This window comes from Mirounga angustirostris, unplaced genomic scaffold (genome assembly GCF_029215605.1).
Source record: "Mirounga angustirostris isolate CCGP_5_RB_7025 unplaced genomic scaffold, mMirAng1.0.hap1 SCAF_4, whole genome shotgun sequence".
NCBI classification, from domain to species: domain Eukaryota; kingdom Metazoa; phylum Chordata; class Mammalia; order Carnivora; family Phocidae; genus Mirounga; species Mirounga angustirostris.
In genome coordinates, this window is record NW_026991712.1 from 161979736 (window position 1) to 162006590 (window position 26855).

Genomic DNA, 26855 nt, shown 5'->3' on the forward strand with positions numbered 1-26855 from the left:
TTTCCGTCAATATTAAAGATTCCTCCTTATCTTCCTTCTGTTCTCCCTCTTCTAACGTGGAATCGCACTGCAACTCCAACTTTATAACCTTTGTTTTTCACTTAAAAATATGTCTTGGGTATTTCCCAAATCATTAAATTTTTGCTACTGCATGGAAATATATAGGTTATTACAGTTTATTGACTCTTTCTCTGGTGTTGGACATCCCTAGATCCTCTTCCCCATACATGACTGGTATGTCCACCATTGCTGTCAGAGTCAATTCCCAGAAACTGAAGTATTGAGTCAAGGAGAAGTATTGAGTCAAAGACCTAAGCATTTTTAAGGCTTTTGGTATTTTCTGATGGCCACCAGGAAGGCGAGGTATACCAGTTGCCACTTCCACCAACAGTTAAGCAAGTGTCTGTTTCCAAATGCCCTTAGCATGCATTGGTGGTATAGTGGTGAGCATAGCTGCCTTCCAAACGCCCTCAGCAAAGCTGAGTGTTGTAAGTTATTTTATGTTTGCCAGTGGGATGGGCAAGACGTGGTAAATCTCTGTTGGTTGAAATGGAGTTTATTTGATTTTTAGTGAAGACACACATTTCTTCATATGTTAATAACTCCTTTGTATTATTTTTTTCTTTAGTGACATGCCCATGCTTGCCCTTTGCACATTTTTCTTTTGGAATATTTGTCTTTTTTGTAGACTTTTAAGTGTTTGTTTTTATAAAATAAGAACATCAACTTTTATACTGCCAAATATGTTACAAATACTTTTCCAAGTTTGATGTTTGCCATTTAATTGTTCATGGTAGTTTTGATATATTATTTCTTGATATATATTATTTCTGTGGAGTTATCAGCATCTCTCCTATGGTTTCTGACTTTATTATAATGCCTGGAGAGACCTCCGCCACCTCAATATTGTGTAATATTCACCTACATCTTCTTTTTTGGTACTTTTATACTGTTTTCTTTCTTCCTTCCTTCCCTTACTTTCTTGCTATTTAATCTTTAATACATTTGGAACTTATTTTGATATATGGCTAAAGATGGGAATCTAACTTAAATTTTTTCCAAATGATTGAATAATTGTCTCAGCACAATTAGTGAATAATTTATATTTTACCTACTGATCGGAAACAGCCACCTTTGTTATGTCTTAAATACTTATCTTTACTTGAATCTCTTTCTGGAGGCTTTTTATCTCATCCCATTGATCTGTCTGTATTTTCATATGCCATTAGGACATGTTTTTAATTATTTTGGCTTTTATGATACGTTTTAAATCCGGCAGTGCAGATCACCTGTCATCTCTTTAGGCTGCTATCTCCTGGTTAGTCTTCCTGATGCATTTTAGAGTCATCTTGTCCAGTAAAAGAAAAACCCTTCTGTGATTCTGATTGGAATTGCATTAAACTGAAAAACTAATTTGGAATAAACTGACACCTCTATTCTTGAGCCTAACTGTCGTGGAACATGCCATGTCTCCTCATTGTAATCTGCTGTTACATCTCTCCCTTGTAGTGTTTTTGTCATTTTAAATGCTGAAATTGCATACTTCTTATTTGTTTTCTTATTCTTTATGTAATATTTTTGTTGATCATAGAAAGGAGATCTTTTGCCATTAAGTTTTCTTACTGGTTGTTGCTGATATAAAGAAATGGTATTAATTTGTGCTAACTGGTCATTTAATTCAACCCTCCTGCTCCTGCTACTTCTTAACTAGTTTTTGTGCCTGGGGATTAAGGGTTTGCAGGGAAACATTTATATCATTTGCAAGAATTATTTTTTCTTTCCAAGAGGTGTGTCTCTAAATTCTTTTTCTTATTTTGTTGGTTAATGGTGTGGTGTAAATCTTTACCCCTCCTTTATCTCTTCAATGAGAATGTCTCTAGTGTTCACCATTAGTGTGATATTGAAGGCAGATTTGAGCTAAAGATGCTTCAAGGCAGTAACTTTTCTGGTACTAGTTTATTAAGCATTCTTAACAGCAGTAGATATTGGATTTTATCAAATGCCTTTCTACATCTTGTGAGTTGATCATATGTTATTTTTTTCCTTTGAACTATTGATGGAATGGAATGGAATGGAATGATATTCATAGATTTATGTTGAACCACCCTTTCATTTATTGAATATAACTGTACCTGGTCATGGTATGTTATCCTTGTAATAGTCTAATAGATTCTACTTCCAGCACTCTATTGAGAATTTTCATAGCAATATTAATAAGCTGGTCATTTTATTTGGCTCTATTTGTCAGTCTGGGGTGTCAGTCTCTGTTGCTGGCTGAGTGAAATGAACTAGGAGGATCTTCGTATTTCTTATGCTCTAGCACAATTTCCATGCATGGAATTATCTAAGAGAGTATTGAATATTTTGGGGAGAAAAGTCTTGTCCATAAATCCTTCTGAGCCAAGGAACTTTGTTAGCATGCCCTCCCCCTTCCCCAGCACACACGATTTTACCCATCTGTTACAGGAGGAATCTTTGAATATGTGGATGGCCCCAACGCCCAGGTCATGAATGCTGAGGAACATGCTTTTCGATTTTCTGCCAACATCATCAACAGGAACAGGACTCTGCTGCCCAACACAACCTTGACCTATGACATCCAGAGGATTCACTTTCATGACAGCTTCGAGGCCACCAAGAAGGGTGAGTATGCAGCCTTGATTGATATCTTCCAGGGGTGGGGACAGAGGGAGCTGTGTTTGCTGTCCAGGGTCCTGAAAATGGGCCCCAGCTCCTGGTGGGCTTGAGGCTTAGAGCCTATGCCGTCTGGTTTGGGGACCTGCCTCATTTCCAGTTCAGTGTAGGCTGTGTCATCCCCCAGGTTGTCCATCAGGAATTTCTAGGCCACTGGCAGGTACCGTGAGGGAATGAGGGGCCATGGGAGGAGGTGGACAATGAGGCCTGAGATGGGGTTGGGGAGGTAGCAATGTAGAGGTCAGCTCATATCCCCAACACCTTTGAACTGAAGCTGGCACTTTCAAACTTGTTTTTCTTTCATTGAAATCCTACCCAGAGTATCAGTAATTAAAATATGCAACATTTAGTTGCCATAAAAAGACTTACTAAAAAACAATGAAGCTGCTTCTATGGTTAACATAATTTGACCCCAGAGGCTATGGATGACACTTGAAGTTTGACATTAGCCTCAGCATTCAATACATTTCCATATTTTGTTTTAGCTGCACAATAACAGGAAAATTATAAGTCATAAAAATCAGCTTTAGTAAATCCAGTCAGTTTTCCCCACACCTGGATTTAAAAAAATAAAACAAAACAAACGTTGGGTTGCATCCTTCTTTATTAGTGACACATTTACAATAAGCTCCAATGACTGCACAGAAAAGACTGGAGAACTTTATTCCAAAATCCTCAGGGAGAAAAAAAAAGCAACTTGTCAATACCTGAATGAGCTGCCAGTTTCTAGGGTGGCTTATAGCCCGTTTGAGTATACGCATATGCTCTTTTGTTACTGTTTTTAAAAATATAATGCACACACAACACACACACACAACACACACATTTAATTGAAATTAACTTAGAGGCTCAGATCATTCTAGAAACAGCTTCCATATATCCCTAGACTTCCATAGAACTCCATTTAAAAATCTCAGGCCTAAGGAATCTCACTCCCAGGGAAGACAAGATCATCCTTCCTATAATTTGCCATCATAGCCCCTTGCTTTTCTTCTTCAAGGCACTTATCACAATTTGTAGTTAAATAAGGGTGTGTGTTTGTTGTGTTTCTCCTTTTCTCCAATACTACTGGAAGGAAGACTCTTGTTAACTGATACAACCCTAGCACCTAAAAGACTGGTGTATAGTAACTGCTCATTGAAATAATTATTGAATGAATCAATGAACAAATGATGTGAGAATGGGGCCTGGGAGCCTGAGCATCATTGCTCAGGACCCTTATCTGCTGAGCTTAGAGACAGTGTCATTCATGCATTTTGGGTAGACTGAGGCTCATCCAAAAGATCCCCTTGGTCTTTCTAAGGGGTTCCCAGTAGCTAATCAAGGTCTCCTGGGCTCCCAGGTATAAGACCCGCCAAGGTTCTCCCTGGGGCTAGCTCTGTTTTCCAAAACCCCATTGTGGGTAAACATCTTAGCATAGAAAAGCAGTGTAGCATGAGCTTGGAGCTAGACTGCCTAGCCTTGCACCTTGTCCATTCTGATATTAGTTGTGACCTTGAACAAAATACCTTGTGCTTCAGTTTTTTTCACCTACAAAATAGACACATTTCTGTGAAGTGCCTAGACCAGTGTCTGGCACGTACAAGGTACCATATTGGACTTTGCTCTTATTACATTGGCTGGTTTGCCCTCTACCCGCTGAGCCATCAGTTTAAGGGCCTCACCTACAGGCACTTTCTCCACTGCTGGCCCCTGTCTCGTCTGCCCTGCTCCTTCATGCCTTGTAAGCTGAAGGGCACAGGGTCCCTGACGTTGAGCACGATACCCCTGACATTTTTGATACCCCTGCCCTGAGTCTCAGAGCCAGCCTGCAGACAGACTAGAGGAATCCCACCCTGTTAGCCTCGGAGAGTGGTCCTTTGCTCATCACCCTTCTCCTTGTGCTGGCCTGCCTTCCTCCCTACCGGCGTCCTCCCAGCTCTCTCTCTGCATGCCCTGTGGCCAACACTGTACAGTTAGATATCCACCTCCCCACTGAGAGTCCCCTGCTGGCATCCTCTGCCTGGCCTCGTCCAGCTAGAAAGTGACTGAACTCAACCAAAAATGCTCAGTGAAAAGGTGAGGACACAGAACAAACGCCTGGAATCAGAACAGAGGTTTATGTGGGCATGATGACCCCAAAGGGCTAGGCTGGGTATTCTGTCCATTTTTTCTAAAAGTCACTAAAATAATATGACAACTCTTTAGTAGCATACTTGCGAGTCAGCGCGGGGACCTTCCCCAGCCAGCAGTGAGCCCCGGGCAGAACTCCAGAGTCTTCTGAGGCACTTCCTCCAGCGGGAACTTAGAGTTCCACACGATGTGGAACTGCCAGGTAGTGGGTGAGTAGACCTGAGACAGAAACACCCAGCTCTGGAAGTCCAGCCAGACTGGGCCACGTGACCAAAGCCACGCCCCCTCATCCCCCACCACCTGACTTGTTTGCTTAAAACCCCGGCTGCTGTGTCCTGCTGTTCTTTTCCCAAATCATCAGAGCCCATGGGGCCTGTCCAGCCTAGCCCAGATGTGACCTTCTAGCCACACCTGTGCCATTTGCTCCCTTGGCCTCTGGGCTCTAGCCCCACCTGCCATCCTCCAGGTGCCACGCTTCCTCCCACCTCCGGGCTTTTGCACCTGCTGTTCTCTTTGTTTCTGATGCCCCTTCCCTGTCCCACCTCTGCATTGCCATTTGTCTAGGTCCTCAGGGGAGCCCTCCCCAAGTCCCCAGATGAGGTCAAGTCTTCACCTCATAAATCTCTGGACTTCTCCTTCACAACCATGATCCATGGATGCGTGTGTGTGTGTGTGTGTGTGTGTGTGTGATTATTGTCCGCATCTTCTGCTAGATTACACATCTTTTTGCCTCTTCACTGCTGTCCTAAAAAACCGTTGTTCTGACTATCAGTGTCATACATACACCGCTCTGCCCATTTCTGAACTTCACATAAACAGAACACCAGTGCATACGTTTTGGCTTTGTGTAGAATATACCCGTGAGATTCATCTATGTTGTTGGATATAACAAAAATCTATTCATTGTTGTGTAGTGGTCTGTTATATGAATACACTACAATTTTTAAAACTCAAACGTACTGTTGGACATTCAAGTCGTTTCCATTCGGGCCCAGAGAGTAGAGCTGCTATGAACATTCCTGTAGATATCTTTTGGTGCACAAACGTGCACAGTTTTTTGGTGGGTAGACATGCAGGAGTGGAAGTATGAGGTCACGGGATGTCATATGTTCAGCCAGATGGCTTTCCAGAGTCCTGGTACCAGCCCTCTTGGGCGGTTCGCAGCAGTGAGAATCCCTCCACAACATCATGACCACTTGATAAAGTCTGTTTTGTTTCTGGTGGTTCATGTGGTGGGTATCTCATTGCGGTTTTACTTTGTATTTCCCTGGTGACCAGAGGTCTTGAACATCTTTTCATATGCTCATAGATCATTCAGATCTTCTCTTTCCTTGAGTGATTTTTGAGCCTTTGAATCACCTTTAAAATGGAGCTGCTTGTCATTTTCGTATTGACTTGTAGAGTATTTTATATATGGTGGGTAGGAGTCCTTTGTGGGACTTCCACATTGCATATATCTGCTGCAAATGAGCTTGCCTTTTCCCTGTCTTAGCAACATCTTTTGAGAAACAAAGTTCTTAACTTAAAGAAGTCTGATTTGTCAATATTTTCCATATGGTTAATGGCTTTGTGTTCTATTTTTATCTGTCCTCACGTCATGAAGATTTTCTCCTACGTTCTAGAAGCTCTGTTGTTTTGTCTTTCGTGCTTAGCTCTATGACCTTACACTGATTTTCTCTGTATAGTGGGAGGTAGGGGGTTGAGGTTTATTTTTTTCTGCACAGTATTGGTGAGAGTGAAAACTGGTTGAACTTCTCAGGGAAGTTTGGAAGTGTCCACTAAAGCTAAATGTATGCCTGCAAGAGAGTTTCTGTCCACCTTATTGAAAACAGCCAAATGTTACGGGAAATAAAGGTCCATCGACAGGGGAATGGATAGATTGGGGTATAGTTATACAATGGAATTTGAGTTAACAATAAAAAAAAAGAAAAAATTCTTCCCACACAAACCATGGATGAGCCTTGCAGGCATAATGTTGCGTGAATGAACAGTGGTCACCTCTGGGAGAGGGAGGAGTATGTAGCAGATATTAACTGGAAAGGGGAAGAGATAACCTTTTTAAGTGTTGGGAATGTTTTGTATTTTGATCCAAGTAGTAGTTACATGGATGCAGTTATATGTAAAATTTCAGAGAAGTCTGTGCTTAAAATTGATGCCTTTTACTATATTGTGTTACATCTCAATAAAAAAAAAAGTTTAAGAGGCTCCTCTCTGCCATCACTTTCCCTTAATGTCCCTCCAATAGATACTATACCCAAGACAGACCCCTGCTGTGGTTAGAACCACCGTTGTCTGACCCCAGAGGCATTTCTGCGGTTGGATGGTGCTCCCCCTTAGGTACGCTCCATCCCTTTGGGGAATCCCTTGTTCCCATGGTCTTTATTTTTTCTTTTGATCTTTGGTTTTTGAAAATGTATTCCTCTGAAGCATTATTAGGACTCTTCCGGGGGATGACCTTGGGCTTAGTTCTAATTAACCCAATGAGAATGATCAATTCTGCCAGCACAGCCGGATCCAGCTACTTTGGGCCACATCGGGGGGAGTGGGGAGTGCCCCGCCAGCTCCGTGCAAATTAGGCCTTCCCTCCATGGGAGGCCCAAGAGGCCTTTCCCCATTAAAAGGGACTTTCACTTATTGTCTTTATTTTTAAATGTTTTGTGGAAAATTAAAAGATGAGTGACTGCCAAATGGTGCCTGAGCCAGCAGTCCAGAGAGGCCTGTGTTTTCTTCCAAGCCTGACCAGAGCGGTCCTGGAATCGACCCAGCACCCCCCAGGCTCCTCTGCCTTCACTTATTCTCTGGGCTGCTCAGTTCCTTTTTTTTTTTTTTTTTAAAGATTGATTTATTTATTTGAGAGAGCGAGAATGAGAGAGAGTACATGAGAGGGGGTAGGGTCAGAGGGAGAAGCAGGCTCCTCGCTGAGCAGGGAGCCCGATGCAGGACTCGATCCCAGGACTCCAAGATCATGACCTGAGTCGAAGGCAGTTGCTTAACCAACTGAGCCACCCAGGCGCCCGCTCAGTTCCTTTTAAGACACAAATTGATTGGGATAATTTTTGCTCTAACTACAATTGCCATGGAAAGGGGGTGAGGGGGGGCTGCATTCAGGCTGTGGACTCCTGCAATGGCTGTGAACCACTGAGTTACTGTAAAATGACCAGAAAATGGATTCCAGATTGAAGCTACAAATAATGTAATTACTGCGGTGTGTGCTCAGGGCTACCAGAGCAAGAGTTGGCTGCTGCCCTGGAAACATCTGGAGATAAAGCTGCAGCTGCTCCTGCCTCTGTAACCCCCGCCCCGGTCCCTCGGGGGGCATCGGCATTCTTCCAGCCTGGGAGATCCTCGGAAGGTGACAGGAACACGGAGGGGACCGAGAAAGGGATGAGGAGAGAGGCCAAAGAGAAGAAATAGGTGGTGGGCAGAACGGATGCTTCCTGCCCCCCGGCCGTGAGATATAATCACTGCACGAACCCCAGTATGGCCATCATCCCCCTGTCACCACGGCTGTCACCACGACCAACACCAGGGCACCATCCCCACAATTACTGTCGTCACCATCAACAGTGGTATCACCCCCACCCTTCACATCATCCTCATTCCCATCACGGTCACTACCGTCATTGTCACTGCCAGACGGCCACAGCTTCCTCATCACCAGTCTCAGTGCCAACATCACTGCCATCATTCCTACCACCATCGCCATGGTCATGACACTGACATCTTCATCATCACCAGTCTCATTGGTGCTATCAAAACTGTTATCACCTCCGTTCACACCCTTACCAATGTCACCACCCCTATGATTATCATCGTCCTCATCCTCATCACTGTCATAGTGCTGGGATCTTCATCATCCCCAGCCTCATCAACACCAACATCATCACCACCATGACTGTCACGGCACTGACATTTTTATCATCAGCAGTCCCGTCCTCATCCCGCCATTATGCTGCAGTGTCAACATTTTCATCAGTTCCACCTTCGTCCATGCCATGGCCATGATCATCACAGTACGGTCTTCACCCTCACAGCCATCACTGTGGTTACCTTTATCATTGTCTTCACAACTGATGTCAAAATCAAAATTGCCTCCTTCAAGATTGCTCTTATAATCCTCTGCAGAATCATAACTTGTGTTTGGCCCACTCTGCCTTGCCTCAGCCAAACCAGATACCTAGACCTTGGGCCTGGACAGGGGACCATGATCTAAGAGGTTAGGCTGGGTATAGGGCATAGGAAGTAGTTGCCTGCCTGCCTCCAGGCAAATATCAAAAGAGGAAATCCAAAAGGCAGATTCTTGGAGGTGGTAGTGGAGGGAGGGAACCATACTGGTCATTTGGCAGGAAGCATCAATCAGAGGGTCCTAGAGGCAAAAGGAAAAAAGGTAGAGATAGGAGGCATAGGATGGAAACCAAGGACATCATAGGACAGCTAGAAGGTTCAAAACAGGGTTAGGAGACAGAGCCTAAGAGAAACTTCTAGATTTTATAGAGTGCCCACAGCTTGAGGGGAGTGGGAGTAACCAGGCCTGGACAGCTGTCACTCACTGTCACTATCTCCTTTGTGTGTATCCAGCCTCCATGGCTACAAAGTGACCCACACGTGGTCTCTTCCTCACGGAGCACCTGCTCTTAGGGGGACGAAGTGCCCAGAGAGGCACTCAACACACCCAGGATGCAGAGGAGCAGCATGAATGAGCAGTGAGTGGACAGGTCAGGACATGGCCTCCTTGGGGCGAGGGCCCTAAAAAGAGAATTTCCCCAAATGGGACAATTTATTAACAAACCCAGGGTTCTATTTTGGAAGCATTTATCATCACTGGGGTTGACCCCACACAGAGGGCTTCTCCAGGCTTGTTGACTGTAGGGTGACCAGAGCGGGGATAGCAGCACTTCCCTGACTGTAGAAGCACTAGGGAGGTGCCGCTGCCCCACTGTGCACCTGACATTGGCCACGAGGGATCCTGGTCACCCAGGAGATGCCCCTAATTGGCCCTGCTGCCTCCCATCCACGGCTGCCCTGTCCCATGTTCCAGGTGGTTCCAGCAGACTCCTGGCAATAACTAGCTACCCCCCCCCGCCCAGAGTGCTGTATCTTTCACCCAGGCACAAGTGGCATTCTCTGGTGTCCTTGAGGCAAGTACAAAGTTCAGGGACAGCACTGTCCATAATTCCTCCTTGTCGCAGGAGGCAGTAAGGGAGGAGAGGGTGGATGTCCCATGAAGAAGAGAAAAATACCCTGAAGACCACCCACTCTGATCAACTGAAAACCACACTACATCTCTGGATCCATTGGTACCACCATTGGCCCAGGCAAGAGGGCGCCTTTCCCTGGGTCTGTGCTTTATGGGGGCTGCCCTTGCTCTCCTCTGGTCAGTGTCTCCTCCCAGGACAAAGGGTTAGTGGGACTAAGGGCACTTGCCTAGCAGAAGCCTGTGCCCTGCCCTTCTAATCTTTGCTCCAAGTATCTAGAACCCTGAATTTCCTACCCAGTTGGCCCTGAACCCACCTCCAGGCCTGCATGAGCCTCTTCCCTGGGTGGTTCTCCAGAGGGAAAGCCAGACTTCAAGGGTCACACTCCTAAACCCTTTCCAGGGGTGAGCAAAGGGCAGCTGTTTGCAGGGGTATGGACAGAGCTCAGACATAGGGGTGGGGTGTCTACATGGAGAGTGCAGTCCTCCTTATGGTTCAGGGCAGAGCCAGCAGTAAAAGAGAGGGGGCAAGGTGGGAGCTGGTACCACCCCTCCCCACATCTCTGTGTATGGGAAGTCTCCATGCCCACCTGATTTTCCAGTTGTTAGGAAAGTGTATTTGTCAGGGTAGGAGGAAAGGGTGCGTTTTATATAACCGTTTGTTAGCTTGACTTACATTTAATATTGAGCCACATAGTGTGTGGGCCTCCATTTATACTCCTGTCTGGGGCCCTGCAAATCTTAAGGGTGGCTGAGCTGAGTACGTCATTCCCAGAGGCCGTTGGGGCAGCCAGGACATGTCTGAATCCACCGCCCATCGATGCTTAGGGACTGTGTCTTGTCTCCTCCTACACGCACCATATGTTCCTAAGTGTGCACATAACATCATTCTTGTGGCCGCAGGCTGGTGAGTTTTGCTGCCACTTTATTGATAGATCGGTTAGGGCTCCTCTGGCTGCAAGTGACAAAACACCAAATCCTAAGTGACTTGAGCAAAAAGAGAACGTATCAGTTCATGTACCCAAGGTCCAAGGTTGCACTTGACCGGGGGCTCTTATTTCTTACTCTCCTTTGGCTCTGCTCACCTGCATAGTGACTCCATTCCCAGACAAGCACTGCACTTTGTTTGTGAGCACAGGGTGGCTACCACACCTCCAGATCTTCTCTCCCCCAACGTCTCCTTGCAGAGGGAGAGTGCTACCTTCCCGATGTGAGGTCGCATGGCTTCCCATTGGCTCTGACTGGTCACATAACCACCCTCCAACCCAGTGACTGGGGCCTGAAGGAGGCCAGCGTCTAAGGCACTGGGAGTGGAAAAGACAGGAGCCCGAAGGAAAATCAGAGACAGTTGCCAGAAGAAAGGGCGAGAGTTCCTGGGGAGCCCTTCCCCTGACTGCCCCTGAAAGGTCCCACTTTAAGGATCTTTCAGGCACAATCCCTATGTGAGCCTGTGCCTGCCCTTTGAGCCCGAGCTGCTCTGGGGCTGCTCGTTCAAAGCTCTGCTGTGCCCACCGGTGTTTGCCCTCCCCAGAAGCATCTGCCGTCTGACCTGCCTGAGCCCCTGGGCCTCCCGCAAGAATGCAAACTGAAGGCAGGGAGTCAATACTCACTCACTCAGCAGAGGCTCAGACCAAGTACTGCTTTGAGCACGTTTAGGTACTATTCAGGTACTCTTTATTGTTGATACAGCCATAGCAACATAGATCAAGCCCTTGCTGCTTTTTGTACTTACATTCTAGTGGGAGGAGAAAGTCAACAAATGAACAAGACTTCTGGTGGTCATTTAATAAATAAAGAAAAAAAGCAAGGTATGGGGTTTCGGGAGTCTGGCTGGAGAGGGACTCTTATTATGGGTTGGGCAAGGGATGCTTCTTTAGTAGGACCACATGGATGCAGAGACCTGAGGGAAGGGAAGGAGGGAGTCATGGAGCTACCTGAGCAAAGAGCACTTCAGCTAGAAGGGACAGCAAGTGCAAAGGCCCTGAGGCAGTAGTGTGCTTAGCGTGTTTGAGGAGCATCATGGAAATCAGTGGGGCTTGAGTGCTGTGAGGAAGGGAGAGAAGGATGGGAGATGAAGTCAGGAAAGTGGTGGTGGTGATGGGGACAGGAGTGGGACAGGGGTGGGGAGGAACTGCAGCCAGCAGGGCCTCATCTGTCACCGTAAGGTCTTTGGCTTTTAGACCGAGTGAAACTGGAGCCTTTGGAGCAAAGGAGTGATGTCACCACCTGAGGCTGGGAGAGGTAAAAAGTAGGGAGAGTCCCTGAGGAAGCTGGGGCCGGTGAGGACGCTCCGGCAGTAATGCACGCAGAGGAGGATGGTGGCGGTGGCGAGAAGTTCTGATTCTGGCACATTCCAAAGGCGACACAGCAGGATTGGGAAGTGGGATAGGAGAGAATGAGAGGAGTCGAGAGGAAGCCAGGGTTCGGGGCCTGAGCACTGGGATGGTGGAGCTGGTTTACTGAGGAGGGGAGGCTGGAGGAGGAGAGGGGGTTGTGTTTGGGACACGTTCAGTCTGAGATGCATCCTGGACATGCATGGGGTGGTGTCCGGCGAGAGGGGCGATGAGCACCTTGAACTTTGGGGAACAGGCTGGGGCTGGAGGTTTCACAGTCGCCACGGTGGTGGTGTTTCATCCCACCTGTTTCTCAGCCTTCCCCCCGACCCCCACCGCCCAGAACAGGGCTGGGTCCAGAACTGGGGGTGCTCAGCACAGTGATGATAGCACCAAAAGTAATCCCCGTCTCTGTTTCACGGGCTGTGCTGAGGGTCTCCCACGCGTGATCTCGCTCGACCTTCCTATGATCCACGAGGCAGGGCGGTTGCAGCCCTGGCTTCCAGAGGAGGAAGCTGAGATTCTGAAGGAGCCTCATTCATCTGCCCTCAGAAGGTTCCAGTAGCTGTTCGCCCCCCCTGCCTGACGAGGCCCAGCACTGACCCCGCGCCTCCCCCCCTCCCCCCTTGCAGCCTGTGACCAGCTGGCCCTGGGAGTGGTGGCGATCTTCGGGCCGTCACAGGGCTCTTGCACCAACGCCGTCCAGTCCATCTGCAATGCCCTGGAGGTGCCCCACATCCAGCTGCGCTGGAAACACCACCCACTGGACAACAAGGACACCTTCTACGTGAACCTCTACCCCGACTACGCCTCCCTCAGCCACGCCATCCTCGACCTGGTCCAGTACCTCAAGTGGCGATCGGCCACCGTGGTCTACGATGACGGTACAGGTGGGTAGCCAGGCCTGGCTGGGCTGAGAGCAGGGGGTGAGGGAGGTAGAGCCCCAGGATCTACTCGCCCAGTGCAGCTGCCCTTGGGGGAGGGGGCACACTCACACCCGAGCCGAGCAGCTCCCCCGGCCACTCGCCCCTGCACTCCCTCGCAGCCCTGGGCGCGCCAGCCACTCGCCTCTCGCCCGCCCCACACCTTCCCCACACTCCCACCTCCACCCCCCTGTAGCATGCTCATGTCTGCACGCAGCACCCGCACTCCCTCCTGCAGCCGTGCCCACACCTGCCCCGCTCTCTCAGACTCACATTCCCGTCTGCAGCGAACGTGGGCAGCTCTGAGCCAGCTACGGGCGCAGGCTCTGGACACACAGGGCTGGGGACTGTGCTGACTGTGACACTTACTAGCTGAATAGCACAGAGCTGTTTCCCCTCTTCCTCTTTCTTTCAAAAGACTCAAGTCCCAAGACATTTCTTAGCCTGGCCTCTTAAGAGAGAGTGACCTTGGCAAGTCTCTTAACCCATCTGGCCCTTCTCTGCCCATGTGTCAAGTCAAGATCTATAGCATCCAGCCTGGAAAGAGCCCTCCAGCTCTCTGCAGCCTGTGATTCTGTGTCAGCTCTTGATTACCTCCTAATGGGGAGTGGGAATCCTGGGGAGAGAATCCCTCAGAAAAGGTGTCTATTTAACTTGGGATTCTACAAGCATCTATTGCGTTCCTGCTATGCTCACAGTACCAGACAGGAGATCGTGGCGGGCAGAGACCCCCACCCCCGCTCACTGCCCCCAGCATGAGCTGTCTGCCATTGAGGGGCATGAGTACCCCGTTCCAGGTGACGGCCAGCGTTTTGGCAGCCCTGTTAGATGATCTGTGTTAGGACACTGCTGGGTAGGATTGTGTGGTTTTGAGCCCGCTTCCTTGCCCAGACCATGAGCCTTGTGGGCCTCCAGGATTTAGAACAGGGCCTGGTACAACCTAGATGTTTTCAAATGCTTGTGGAACTGAACTGAATTGAATTGAATTAAAAATCGAGATGAAATAAATTGTAATTAAATATTGCAGGAAGAGAGTGCCGGGCGCTGGTAAGGGAGAAGAAGGAGGATGTGGCGATCCCATCGTTTTTGGAGGAGTGAATCCTAGCGTAGGGACGTGAGCGGGCACCCAGTGGTCACTGGTCATTCCAGGCCACTAGAGCTAAGAATCAAGTGCCGGGTACATACAGTCAGGGCCAAGGCACTCGGGAAGAGGAAGCCCTGCAGCCTTGGCTAATCTGGGCTGACAGAGGAAAAGAGACATGAGCGGGGCCTCGAGGATGGACAGACAGACAGAGCAGGCATGAGGGCAGCACTGGCTGCGGGGACAGCGTGAGCAAAAACTGAGGCGGCGGGATCGTGCGTGGCAGCCTCCTCGAGAGCACGGCCTGGCGGGGGGAGAAGATTCAAGTTCGGAAGGTGGGAGCTAAAGGTCAGAGAAACCGAGCGTATCAGGCTGCGCGAGGGTTCCGCTGTCTGGCTTCAGAGTTCACACTTGACCTTGGAAGCAGCCAAGGCGCACTGAGTGTTGTTGAGCAAAGAAGTGGAATAATGAAAGCAGAGTTCCCGAAGGTGACTGTGATGACATCGCACGGGGCGCGTGGCAGGGAAAGGACACACTCGGGGGGTGGCCGCCGATGCAGGCAGGGACAGAGGAGGCCGGGATTGGAGGGGCTGCCTGGAAGAGAACTCGGGGCCAGGATGGAAGGGAAGAACTGGACGTGAGAGTGTGTAGCTGAACACAGAACAGTCAGAAGAGACGCTGGTGCGGACCACGGCCCCGCGGTCCTGGGGCCTCCGGACTGGAGGGGGTGGGGGCAGAGGCTTTGCAGAGGGTGGATGAGGCTGCTCAGAGCTGATGCTACCTTCTGGAGCTCCCTGCTCTCCAGTGCCTTCGCCCTAACCGTACGAGCGCATCCCTTGATTATTTGCTGGGGTGGCCTGGCATGCCCAGTCGCCTCTGGGTGGACACGCACTCTCCCCCAGCATGATTAGCTTCTCAGAAGAGAAGGGATTCCATCTTCATTTCTTCACCCTTACCAGTGCCTAGAACACCCTTTCTTCCAGGATTTAATTAGAGTTTAATTCAACTTGATTTTCAATTCGGTTCAATTACATTTAAAAACACAGGGGAGTCCAGGATGGAGCCCGTTTGGTCAAGAACACACTGGGTAGTAGGGATTCAGGGTTGGATTCAGTCAAATAGTAAGATGACTTTGATGAGGACTGGTGGGTGGTAAGAGGTGTACTCCCAGAAGCAGGCTATTTCAAAGGGACAACTAGTGAGTCCTCAACCGCCCCCCCCTCCGAGTGGGAAGCACTTCATAGTGGGCTTTGGGGGCTGTGTGCATTCGGATGTTCTGGCTGGGGTCACAGACAACCCAGTTCCCACTGACTCGAGCAATAGGCACTTCGTTCTCTGAAGGACAAGAAGTCTGAAGAGGGGCCATTCCAGGGCTGGCTTAGCAGCTCAACAGAGTCCGGGGCACTGGGTCAGTATCCCTGCAGTTCTCTTGGTTTTCTCTCTCACGGTCAAAATAGAGCTGCTACAGCTCCAAGCAGCCCATCCTCACGTGCCAACACCCTAGGAAATAGAAGGAAAGAGGCAGGAGCCAAAGAGATTTTTCCTAATGTGACTCCTGCCTCTTATCAAGGAGGAAAATTTGTCTAGAAACCTTCCAGCAGACCGTCCTGGACGGCAGACTGAGTCCGTGCCTACTACCCCAAGCATAGTCCGATAGGAAAGGGAGCGCCCCTGACTGGCTCTTAACCAATCACCAGTCAGCTCTGGGGACTGGCACCAGGCCACCCGAACAAAATCACGGTTCTCTTAGCACGTTAGAAGGGGGCACACCGGTCTCTATGATACTTCTACATTGATGCTGTGTCTCCAGCCACCCCCCAAAACTTAATGGCTTCGAATACCACGCATATGTTTAGCTCCCAAGTCTGTGGGCTCACTGATTGGCTGAGCTTGGCCAGGTGGTGGTTCTGGTCTCAGATGGATCGCTCCCCTGCCCGGGGGTCATTTGACTGTTGGTGGAGATGACCGGCAGCATCAGGCTAGCCCAGGCATATTGTCATGACAATGGGAGAGGGTGCAAAAGAAGAGACCCAGGGTGCACTTCTGTTTCCACTGTCGAATTGTGGCACGCCTGCTGATACACCATTGGCCAACACAGGTTACGCGTGCTGGAGCCCAGTGTCCTGAGTGGGGCAGGTCACCTGCCCACAGTTGGAGGTCACTGCAAAGTTACGTAGCGAAGGGTGTAGCTACAGGGTGGGGTGAAGAATTCAGGTCATCCCTGCAATCGACTGCAGAGAGAACTCTTTTTAAGTGTGCCTGGGATCCCAGGGGCAAGGATGACTGCGTGATGACACGGAGAGGTCAGTGCCGTTGAGAGTTGTTACAGTTCCCTAGAATCAGGGGGAGCCACAGCCTCATGGAGAAGCACCAGGGTTAGTCAGGAGACAGGAGCAAGAGGAAAGCATGGGCAAGAGCTTTTTTTGTTCTAGAGCCTTCCATTACTTCATGACCATACGATAGCCTAGATGATGATGGGTGGGATTTGTTAGGTGGGCCTGTCCTCTATGGGGCAGGAAGCGAAACACAGATGTTGGGGTTTGATTGGAGGTTTGGTTGGAGGGATTACAATATGATTTTGTGTACCCACCAAAACACAGGGATGATAGGAATGTAAACAACTTTGATCATTAGTTTGGCACATGGTTTCAGGATGCCGGATCATCAGTCAGAGAATATTACAAATGATTAAATTATAGGAACCAGTGGTCACCTTCGTAACCTAATCTGCGCACAAAGGCAAATTCATGTCAAGAGTGAAAGGAAGGGTCTTAGAAAAAGCTGAGATGGAGAAAAGGGCCGCAGCCTAAGAGCCAGAAGGTTGGGTCTCGAATCTTGATCCCACAGCTAGCGATCTGCAGAACCTTGAGGTGGTCACTTAACCTCTGTGGGCCTCAGTTTCTTTGTCTGTACATTGGAACAAAAGCCCCTAGTCTACATGCCTTCTAGGACAGGGAGATTTTAAATAGGGTAATGAAAGCAGAAGTGCTTTGTAAGTGAAAAGCAGGATTCTAACAACCATGATTCACTGCAGATATTTTGAGAGAGATTGATTAGGGAAGCAGCCAGGAAGGAAGGCTCATCTCGGGCAAGCCAAGAGCCTCGTCCTCTGCTGGGGTGGGCTATGAGCCTCTGGTCTCCTTTGGGAATACACTGATGAGGAGAAGGTCTGACATTTCCTGCTGGAAAATGTGGGTCACTGTGTATTACACGGGGCAATGCACTTGGCTGACAAGAAGACTCTGGTAGCCTCATGCTCCAGCGTGCAGGCTGTCCCTGTCCTCACTTCCTGGATCCCCAAAGCTCACGTGCCTGCTGATGCCACGCATGACTCTGAACACTGAGCAAGTGGGAGCAAAGTGAAGGCGGGGAGCCTCCCAGGCTAAGAAGTGTGAGTGGGCAGCATCATTCAGCCCAACTGAGAATTTCTGGGGTGAGTTGGGGAGGGAGGGTAAGGCTGGTGTGTGTTCCAGAAGAGGTTGTGGCCCCTCTCTCCCTTGCGCAGGTCAGCTGATGGCCCCTTCCTCCTCCCTGTCAAGTCTGGTATTGGGAAGCACTGGGGCCCCTGTTAGATCCAGACCACTCCAGGACTCCAGAGCCCTTCGCCAGCCCATACACTTGGGTCTGAGACCTTCCAGGGGGCTGGGGGATCCTGATGCCGGTGGCCGTGGCAAAGCCTGTTTGGGAGCTCCTTGGGAGGCTTAGGTCACAAGGATATATCTCTGTCCTCCTCAGCAGAGGGGAATGATGTACGCCAGATGGCTTTCCTGATGTCCAGCCCTCCAGAATGGGAAGGAGAAGTTGAACAGATCCAGGCATTTGTGTCAGAAATGGCTTTGGAAGCCCAGAGGCTCTGTTGGAAGGCTCTCAAAGTAGGCGGTCTGTGTGGGGGGACTTTGTCCAGATAGGGGACACGACAATAGTTGATTGCAAGCTTTAATCCAGAGCAAACTGCCTTAACCAAAAAAAGGGGGAGGGAGAGTGGATTTGATTGGCTGCCTTTACTGGCAGGTTTAAGAGTCATTTTAGCTTCAGGTACTGTTTGATCCAGAGGCTCAAATGGGTATCATTCGGACTTATTTGTCCTGACTTCTGCCGTGTTGGAATCCTTCTCCGGTTCTATGTGGTGATGCCTAGATTTGCTTCCTCCCTATTTGGAGGTAAGTGGAAAAGGGTGTATCTCTTACCGGCTGCTCTGGCACCATTTTTGGAAGTCATCTGATAGGACCAACTGGCGTCACCTACCCAGCTCTGAGCCTACCCCTATGCCTAGAGGAATGTGGGTGCTGATTGGCCAGGCTGGGGCCACATGCTGTGCCCCGAGAGCTAGGGATGGACCCCTTCCAAGTCACACAGTCTGAGTATGGGGGAGGAGTTTCTCCCCAAAGGAGAAGCAGAATGCTCTTTGTGGGGCAATAGAGCATGGCTGAGTGGACAGTGCCGTCAGGACACAGACCCTGAGCCCTGAGTGTGGGCGGGCAGCCCAGTGGGACCCTGGCCCCTGCTGGCTCAGCCCCTCCCTGAGTGGGGAGGGGTATCGAGGGCAGCAAGCAGTCTTGCTCCCAGGCTAAACAGAGGGCAGTCAGCAAGAATGGACCGTGAAATAGCGACGGAAATGAACTTAATTAGACCTAAGTAAGCCATTTGTCTCCAGGAAGTGACATTCAGTTTTCCCTGGAAGTCCCCAGGTTAAGTGGTTTTGCAAAATGCCAAGGTGGAGGATGGATTTTTCAGTGTGGGAAGAAAAAAACAGTAAGTCAATTCAGTTATGGGGATTTGTGCTGTGCATCATCTAAGTGCCAGGCCCGGTGCTAGGGGCTGTGGGGACCCGGCCCATGAGATTAAGGAACCCATGGCAGGACGAGGGAGTGAGACAAGGCCAGAGGAGGCTAGTGCTGAGGGAGGAGGCCACTGGGGGGGGAGGGGGTGTCTTGTTTAGACAGAGCGGTAGGGGTGGGCTTCATGGAGGAGGTGGTTGCCCGGAGCCTGGAAAAATCGGTCAGGTTTACTGAGGCAGCCTGCCCTTGGGTTGGGGGCGCAGCTCCACTTTGTCTTACACGGTCCAACGGTTGGTACAGCTGAACCTCGGAGCCTTCACTTGTGCCCACATCCTGGAGGCAGGTTCCCTGCTTCCCAATGTCACAGGTGGGGTGATGAAGAGGGGTGCCCTCTGGTTTGGGCTCCGTAAATCTGTGAATGCATTCGAGTTTAGAGGGGAGTGCGTGGGTGTGGGGTCAGTGGGAATTTGCTGTCTGTGCCTACTGTTGAATCTGTATGTGTGTATGTGTGTCTGTGCGTGCAGAGGCCTTGATTTACATGTGGAACGAAGCCCAGGCGTGTGTCTACATCAGCATGCATGCCCCTCTAAATATGTGTTTGTATGTGCATACAAATCCATGGGTGTGTGCAGGTGTGTGCAGCCTCGTGCACATGGCTGTACCCGAGCGTTCTGGTGCCCGTGTCTGGACCCACGTGGCTGTGTCCACGCACCTGCCCAGAGCTCCGTGGGCCACGCATCCATGTCTGTGGGTGCGGCCACAGGCCTAAGCACACACCCGAGCCCGTGGAGGCTGCCAGCTGTGTTTACCTGTGTGCACACGTGTGTCTCTTGCACCCCGGGGCCTCCCAGGGCTCATCCGACTGCAGGAGCTCATCATGGCCCCGTCGAGGTACAACATCCGCCTGAAGATCCGCCAGCTGCCCCTTGACTCCGACGACTCGCGCCCCCTGCTCAAAGAGATGAAGCGGGGCAGGGAATTTCGCATCATCTTCGACTGTAGCCACACCATGGCCGCCCAGATCCTCAAGCAGGTGCGTGAGTGCTGGCCAGCCTGGGGGATGGGGCAATGGAAGGGATGGGCGGGATCTGCCTGCCCCCTCCCCCCACCCCGCACCCCACCAGGAGGTGGCCAGAGCTCAGGTGGAGCCCAGCTCTGTTTCGGTCTGGCGGTTTCTCGGCAGCCGCAGAGTGGACCCAGTGTGGTCTTCAAGGTCTGAGCCAGCGCGAGGGTGGGGTGATGCCAGGGCTGAGCCTAGCCTGGCGCCTGGAGGCTGTTGCATCAGTGCTGAGGCTGCGGGTGGGAGGCTGGGGCTGCCGAGAGGAGCCGGAAGCCGCACAGGACAGAACACTGCGGGGAGTGCTGGGAGGCCTCGGGGTGGCAGGAACAGGCCCAGGGGGGCCTCACTGGCTCGCCGGTGATGCGTTCCCCATAGCCCGCAGCACTTGCTGATACTCTCTGGCTACTAGGAGGTTTATTGAAGTTCCCCGCACCATCTGCTCGACTCTGCAGTGACTGTGGGGGAGGGAAATGGCTCTCGGTCCTGGATAGGCCTCTGTTCCTTTCCAGACACAGCCCAGCATGGCATGCTAGGGACAAGAGCCGTCTCTGCCAGCTACCTAAGAAATCAACAGCAAAATCGCCCACAACCTTCGTGGAGGGTGCCGCAGCTGAAACCCAAACCATTCACATTTGTGCCAGTGCTTTGTGTAAAAGGCAAATTACATGGTCCCAGAAAGCGTCCCTGGTGATTGAACGAGGCCTTCTGTGGAGCTCTAAGTCATGGCCTTGCGAGATGCAGGTGGTGGGGAGGAGACACAGGCAGTGCAGGGGGCTAGGTGCCGAGCCTGGATAGGAGTGTTCAAGTCCCGGAGGGGCTAGGGGGTTCCCAAGTCCCACCCTCCAGTCGGGCCCTGCAAGGGGTGCCCAGGCGGCCTGGGAGCCAGTGTCTTCCCCCCAGCCTCCCTCACCCCCAGGAGGTTAAAGAGCTCGCTTGGGGGTTTGAATCTCGCTTCTGCCCTTGGGTGTTGTGTGCCCAAGATCAAGGAGGCCCCGTGTCATCCCCTCCTCTGTAGCCACAGCCAGTGATCCCTACCTTAGCCCGTGGCGGAGGATTCTGTTGAGATGAGGCAAGGAGAGAGTGTAGCCCAGTGTCCGGCACTGGGTGTGGGGTATCTGTGGTGTCACTGTGGAGGAGACTTATGCTCCCCAGAGACCCCTCACCCCTCCTCCCTGGGCGACGGCCAGAGCTTAGCGCTTCCCTTTTCTTCCTGGCACGGGTAACAGAGTAACAAAGACAGCCACAACCCTGGCTGGTCACACTGAGGAGTGACCGTGTGCCGGGTACCTGGAGCCCCTCACTTAGCGCCCCCGGGGCAGGTGGCAACGGCTATCATGCCCAGCTTACAGGTGAGGAAACTGAGGCTCACAGGGAAAGGAAGGGGCCTGAGGTCATCCAGCCAGAAAGAGAGAATTTACTCCCACACCTGCCTGACTTGAAAACTTCCAGAGTTAAGGAGACGGTATGCTCCGCTGAACACTGAACTCCGCAAAGGTGATCGCGGCTGCTGACAGAGGTCTGGTCTGAGCGTCTAACTTGCTGATGTGGGTTGTGAATCTCTAAGAGGGCGAGAGAATGAGCGGCACTTTCCAAATGTACCTGACCCCGGGGTATTTCTCCTCCAGAGCACTTAGGGGGCCCGGCCTTCTGAAGAACTCTGTGGAAAGTGCATTATGGTCGTTAATATTATAGATTATAGGTTTCTAATAAAATATGTAAATGAAGGTAATGCAGGGTTCGTGATGATACATAGCATAATGTATCATCAGAGTAATTACATAGTAATAATTCCACAGCAGCCGAGCAGCCTGCCTGGTGGTCAGCTGGACCAGGGAAGCCAGGCTGTCTCCACCTCCAGGGAGGCTCAGCCCAAGCAAAGCCTCTCCTCCTCGGGCCTGGCTGGGCTGGGGAGGGCTGGGCTTCCGCACACCTCTCTCTGGAGCCAGGACAGAAGGCAGTCTGGGGCTAACTCCAACAGCATTTCTCTAAGTGTGGCAGGCCTGGAGATGCTCACGGAAAAGCCAGACAACTGGGCCCAGCCTGGCCCTGCGGAATTTGGAATCTTTGCATGCAGAGTATGGCCCAAGATTCTGCATTTTTTTAAAAAAGATTTTATTTATTTATTTATTTTTTTGAGAGAGAGAGACAGTGAGAGAGCATAGGGAGAGGGACAAGCAGACTCTGCTGAGTCGGGAGCCCAATGCGGGGACTCCATCCCAGGACCCCAGGATCCTGATCTGAGCCAAAGGCAGGTGCCTAACTGACTGATCCACCCAGGCGCCCCAAGATTCTGCATTTGAATCTGTCCCGGGTGACTTGGCTGCACACTCCAGTGCAAAACGCACTGTCATCTGCTAGCCAGTCATTGTTACTTCGGGGAGGTGGTCTCGAGGACATCCCACTCCAAGTGGCCCACCTCCTCCGAACCCCCGCCAGTCTGGTCCTCCCTGCTGGGGTGCAGATCGGGAGGGGGCTTCTCGGGTACCCCCTGTGGACTGATGATGCTCTGCTCTCCCGCAGGCCATGGCCATGGGCATGATGACCGAATACTACCACTTCATCTTCACCACGCTGGTAACGTACCTCTGGGTCCTGGCACGGGTCAGGGTGGGTCCCCTCAGAACAAGGTCAGCCAGGTGGGGACCGTTGCGGCAGCTGGAGGAGACTCAGGCTGGCCTTGCTTCCTAAGGCTGTAGGTGTGGCCCCAGGCAAGGGCCCAGAGACATCTTCGTGGCCCGCCCACGTTGAGAAATGTCCTCGAGTTGTGACTCAGGGCAGTGAGTCTAGACCTACCTATGTCAACACAAGCCCCTCTGATGAGTAGCCAGTCATTAACCTCCCTGCCTCAGTCTCTTCGTCTGCAAAATGGGTGCGATAATAGCTTCTACCTCCTAGAATTATGAGCTCAGAAAGTACAATGCTGAGAGCAGTGCCTGATTTGTGTGAAGACCGATGCAAGTATTAGCTGCTCTTATTAAGATGACCCTCGACTCCCAGCCCACACGCTTCCCCACGGATGTCTCAGTCCCCACGCAACAACAGGAAATGCTGCTTTGGATTCCTGCAGCATCCGTCCTGAAGTCTGCCCACTCTCTGTCAGCTGGGCCAGCCCACCTGCGGGCTCCAGATGGGTCCTGTCCAAACTCAGAGAACATTTAGGGCCATTTAAACCCATTAGGATAATTAGTTGTGGCCTGAAATCAGCAGAATGAAGAGATCCTTGTGCCAAAGGGGCACCCACACACAGCCTCCCTGCCCTGGAGCAGACGTTCTAGCGCTTCGCTGGGGCCCTGGGTGGACTCTTCCACCCAGCCCGGTTCTGGGGCACTGATTTCCTGGCCATGAAACAGGCTCCCGCTCTCCTCGTCCGCCTTGCTCCAGCCCAACAGGCTTCTGCGTTCCCTCATCCATCTGGCACCCAGGTAACCCTCCTTCCCCAGCGCCTGGGCTCCGGTGAGGGTCTCATGATGCCTGGCACGGAGGCCCCTCCCTGGAGGAGCTCCCGTCCTGTGTGGTCCGCACCTCCACGTCTAGCTCCTTCGCAGGTGTGTGCCATCCCAGGCCTGGACACGTGGCCGTGGCACACGGTGGAAGGAGACACCCGGTGTGGAGGGGTTGGCAGAAGGTAATTTGAGGCAGGAAGGCAGATGCTTAAACAGGACCTTGAAGCATCAGTAGGAGTTCACCAAGGAGAGAGAGGAAGAGTATTCTACACAGATGGAACAGCATAACCAAAGGCCAAGAGGCAGGTTAGCTCTTCACTGGAGAGCTGAGGCTGGCTCAATCTGACTGATTGCTAGAGCCCATTACAGTCATCTGCTCCCAAATCCACGTTCAGTGATAGTGCGGAGGTAGCTTGGGAGTCGGCCTTGGTGGAAGGAATATTCATACCACAGAAGTTGGCAAATACTACAAATAAGGGTTTGTAACCTCCCCTCCACCGAGAGCTGGTTACTAAGCATTTACCAGCACACCGCTCTTTCTTCCCCACCCACTGTACTCTGTGCCCTTGGCAGAGCTCCTGATCCAGGGCTCAGATCTGGGCATCTGCTGGGAGTCATGTTGGGAGAAAAGGATTCTGGAAGCTGGTGACTGAGATTGGGCACCTTCTTCCCCAAGTCCCTTCTGGATTTCTACACACCCATGCTGACTTTTCCATGTCGTGTTATATCCTAGAAAGTCATTGGAGGCTGGAGGATGAGGCCGCCAGATCTCCCATATTCCACCTCTGTTTGGAACTGCGATCAGGGCAGAGGAGGAAGGCCAGGAAGGTGTAGTGGGGCACATTCATGGGCCCAAGGCCCTGTCCCTGCCATGGCAGCCCTGTCCATCCCATCCTGGGCATCTAGGGTGCTGAGACCAACTTCTGGGCCCTTAGCCCAGTGGCCTGGCTCAACCTTTCAGGCAAAGCTCTAGAGAAGGGACCTCCCTAGTGACCCCATGTTGTTCTCACTGATGCCATTGCCTTCCTGGGGTCAAGATTAGAGGTCTTGGAGGGAAGCTCAGGGCAGGATCCTAGTGTTGTGGGTTGTCCTGCAGCCCTAGACAGGATCCACTTCTCTTACTTTTTCATTTCCTTATTCAGGCATCCGTTTACTCACTTCCGGCAGCCACGTACAGATGCTCTCAAGGCCCCAGGTTCTGAGCTAGGTGCTTGGGTGGGAGAGAGTATGCAGAGACGGATCCACACAAAGCTCACCAGTTGGCAGGCTTCCTTCATGCATATAAGGATCAAGGACTGTGCCCAATTCACCTGCCCATCTCTGGTGCCCAAAGAGTGCCTGGCATGCAGTAGGTGCTCATTAATGCTTGGATGAGTGAATGACTACCATACAAAGTAGAAGGTAATCCGTGAAGTTATCAACACCCTTGTCATGGCAACAGTTAAGACCAAGGACTCTGGTGCCAGTCTGCCTGAGTTAGAGTCAAGATCCTTCCACTTCCTGGGCAAGTTATTTCAACCTCTCTGGACCTCCTTTTCCCATCTACAAAATGGCCACAGTGACAGCGCTACCTCATAGCACTGTTAGGCTGAGCGTGCTCTATGTCGAGTGCCTGATGTTTATTGAAGTAGTAGGTAAGAGTTCAGTGGATGAAGTACCTCTTGCTTACGTCTTCCGTGTATTCAGCATATGTCATCTCATCCACAAATTCAGAATGCCTCTCCAAGGGAGGTATGATCTCCCAACTTTACAGGAAAGTAGAAACTGAGGCTCGAGAGGTCACCCAGCAAGAAAGGGGCAGAAGGAGGATTTTTACCAGCTGGAAGCTGTCCAGCTCCAGAGGCCTCTGCTGGGAGCTGTCACGCTGAAAGCCCGCACGAGGCAGTGGCTGGCCTCCTCTGGCCACACGCGGCATCGATGGTCCAGATGCGGTGATTGACACGAATGGGGGGAATGGAGCCTCCACAAATCTCAGCAGGGCCCACTCTTCACGGGTTCCAAAGCCCTTTCTCCACATTGCTGCTTTACCTCTTCACAGGGCAGGGGTTTTGCTCCCTGTTGATAGATGGGCAAACCTGGGACCAGAGAGGTTGAGTGACTTGCCCAGAGTCTCCCAGCAGATCAGGGGTAGAGGCCTTGGCTCCTGACTGCCGGTCTTGTGCATGGCTGTCCCAGCCCCCTGCCCGTCCTCCTCCCCGTGCCTCTCTGAGGGTCCGGGAGAGTGACTGCCCAGTTCGTGCCCTTACACACGAACAGCTCCGCAGTCTGCAAGGGAGTAGGTGTGTCGGCGTGTGTCGGCGGGGAAGGGGTCCACCAGCATCTCTCCCAGCTGCCCCCTCGCCGCCTGCCTGCCAGGGCAGCAGCTGCGTGTCCCTTGGACCCTCCACTCCAGCCCGTGTCCCACTTCGGCCTCGGCTCCCACTCTGCGATCCTCCTTCCAGCCCCCGTGGGCTTCAGAGTTTACCTCGTGATCCTGCCTCTTCACGCCCGTTGGTCAGTCGAGGCTGTATTTCGGGAGTCCGGTGGCATCTGGCATTTATTTGCTTCCCTTTCGGAAACCCACGTCACCAATGCTTCGCTGCTAAAAAATTCTCCAAACTTGCTGCTTTCACGCAGTAGACATTTTAATTACCCCAGTGGCCATAATCAGCTCCAGCCAGCTTCGAGCCCTTCCCAGATAACCCGCGTTACTCAGCCCCAGCTGAGCCCCTGGTGCATGTCATGTGTAGGTAAAAGCCTGGAGGTGAAAAAAGGATTATAATAAATTAATAGATAAGCAATCACAATTAATGCCACTTCCCAGCAATAACAGTTATATCATGGGAAAGATATTTTCATCTGTCATTCCTTAAGGCAATGTTTTCCGAGCTTCAGCTTCTACCCAGTCAGACCCATGGGGTACTAATGAATTAGTCTATTATGTTATGCTGAATGTTTCTAAAAGGTCCCTCGTCGATACTGAATTCAGTGTGTCAACATTTGGCATCAAGAACAGCAACTTTTTGCCAAGCGACAAGGTTGCCTGTGGTTCACTGTGTACGGCGCTTGGGGTCTCCGCCCAGGGCAGCGCAGATACAGAAGCAGAGCTGGACAAAGAGGCCTCTTTAGCAGCTCCCGTCATCCCTGCCCTCGTGTCACGGGAGTGGGGACGCTTGGTGCCGCAAGCCCTACAACACTTTGCGCCCCAGGCTTAGTATGACAGGGAAGGAGGTGACCCCAGCAGTGACACCCCATCAC

General features: G+C 51.2%; 1 protein-coding gene across 1 annotated transcript in view; it reads left to right on the forward strand.

The window, feature by feature from the left end:
• GRIK3 (glutamate ionotropic receptor kainate type subunit 3) overlaps positions 1 to 26855 on the forward strand; it is a 220924-nt gene that overhangs the window by 126401 nt on the left and 67668 nt on the right. Inside the window, exons 2-5 of the mRNA XM_045898073.2 lie at positions 2467 to 2643; positions 12966 to 13223; positions 19967 to 20148; positions 22696 to 22749. Coding sequence (XP_045754029.1) covers positions 2467 to 2643; positions 12966 to 13223; positions 19967 to 20148; positions 22696 to 22749 — 671 coding nt within the window. The remainder of the gene's footprint in view (positions 1 to 2466; positions 2644 to 12965; positions 13224 to 19966; positions 20149 to 22695; positions 22750 to 26855) is intronic.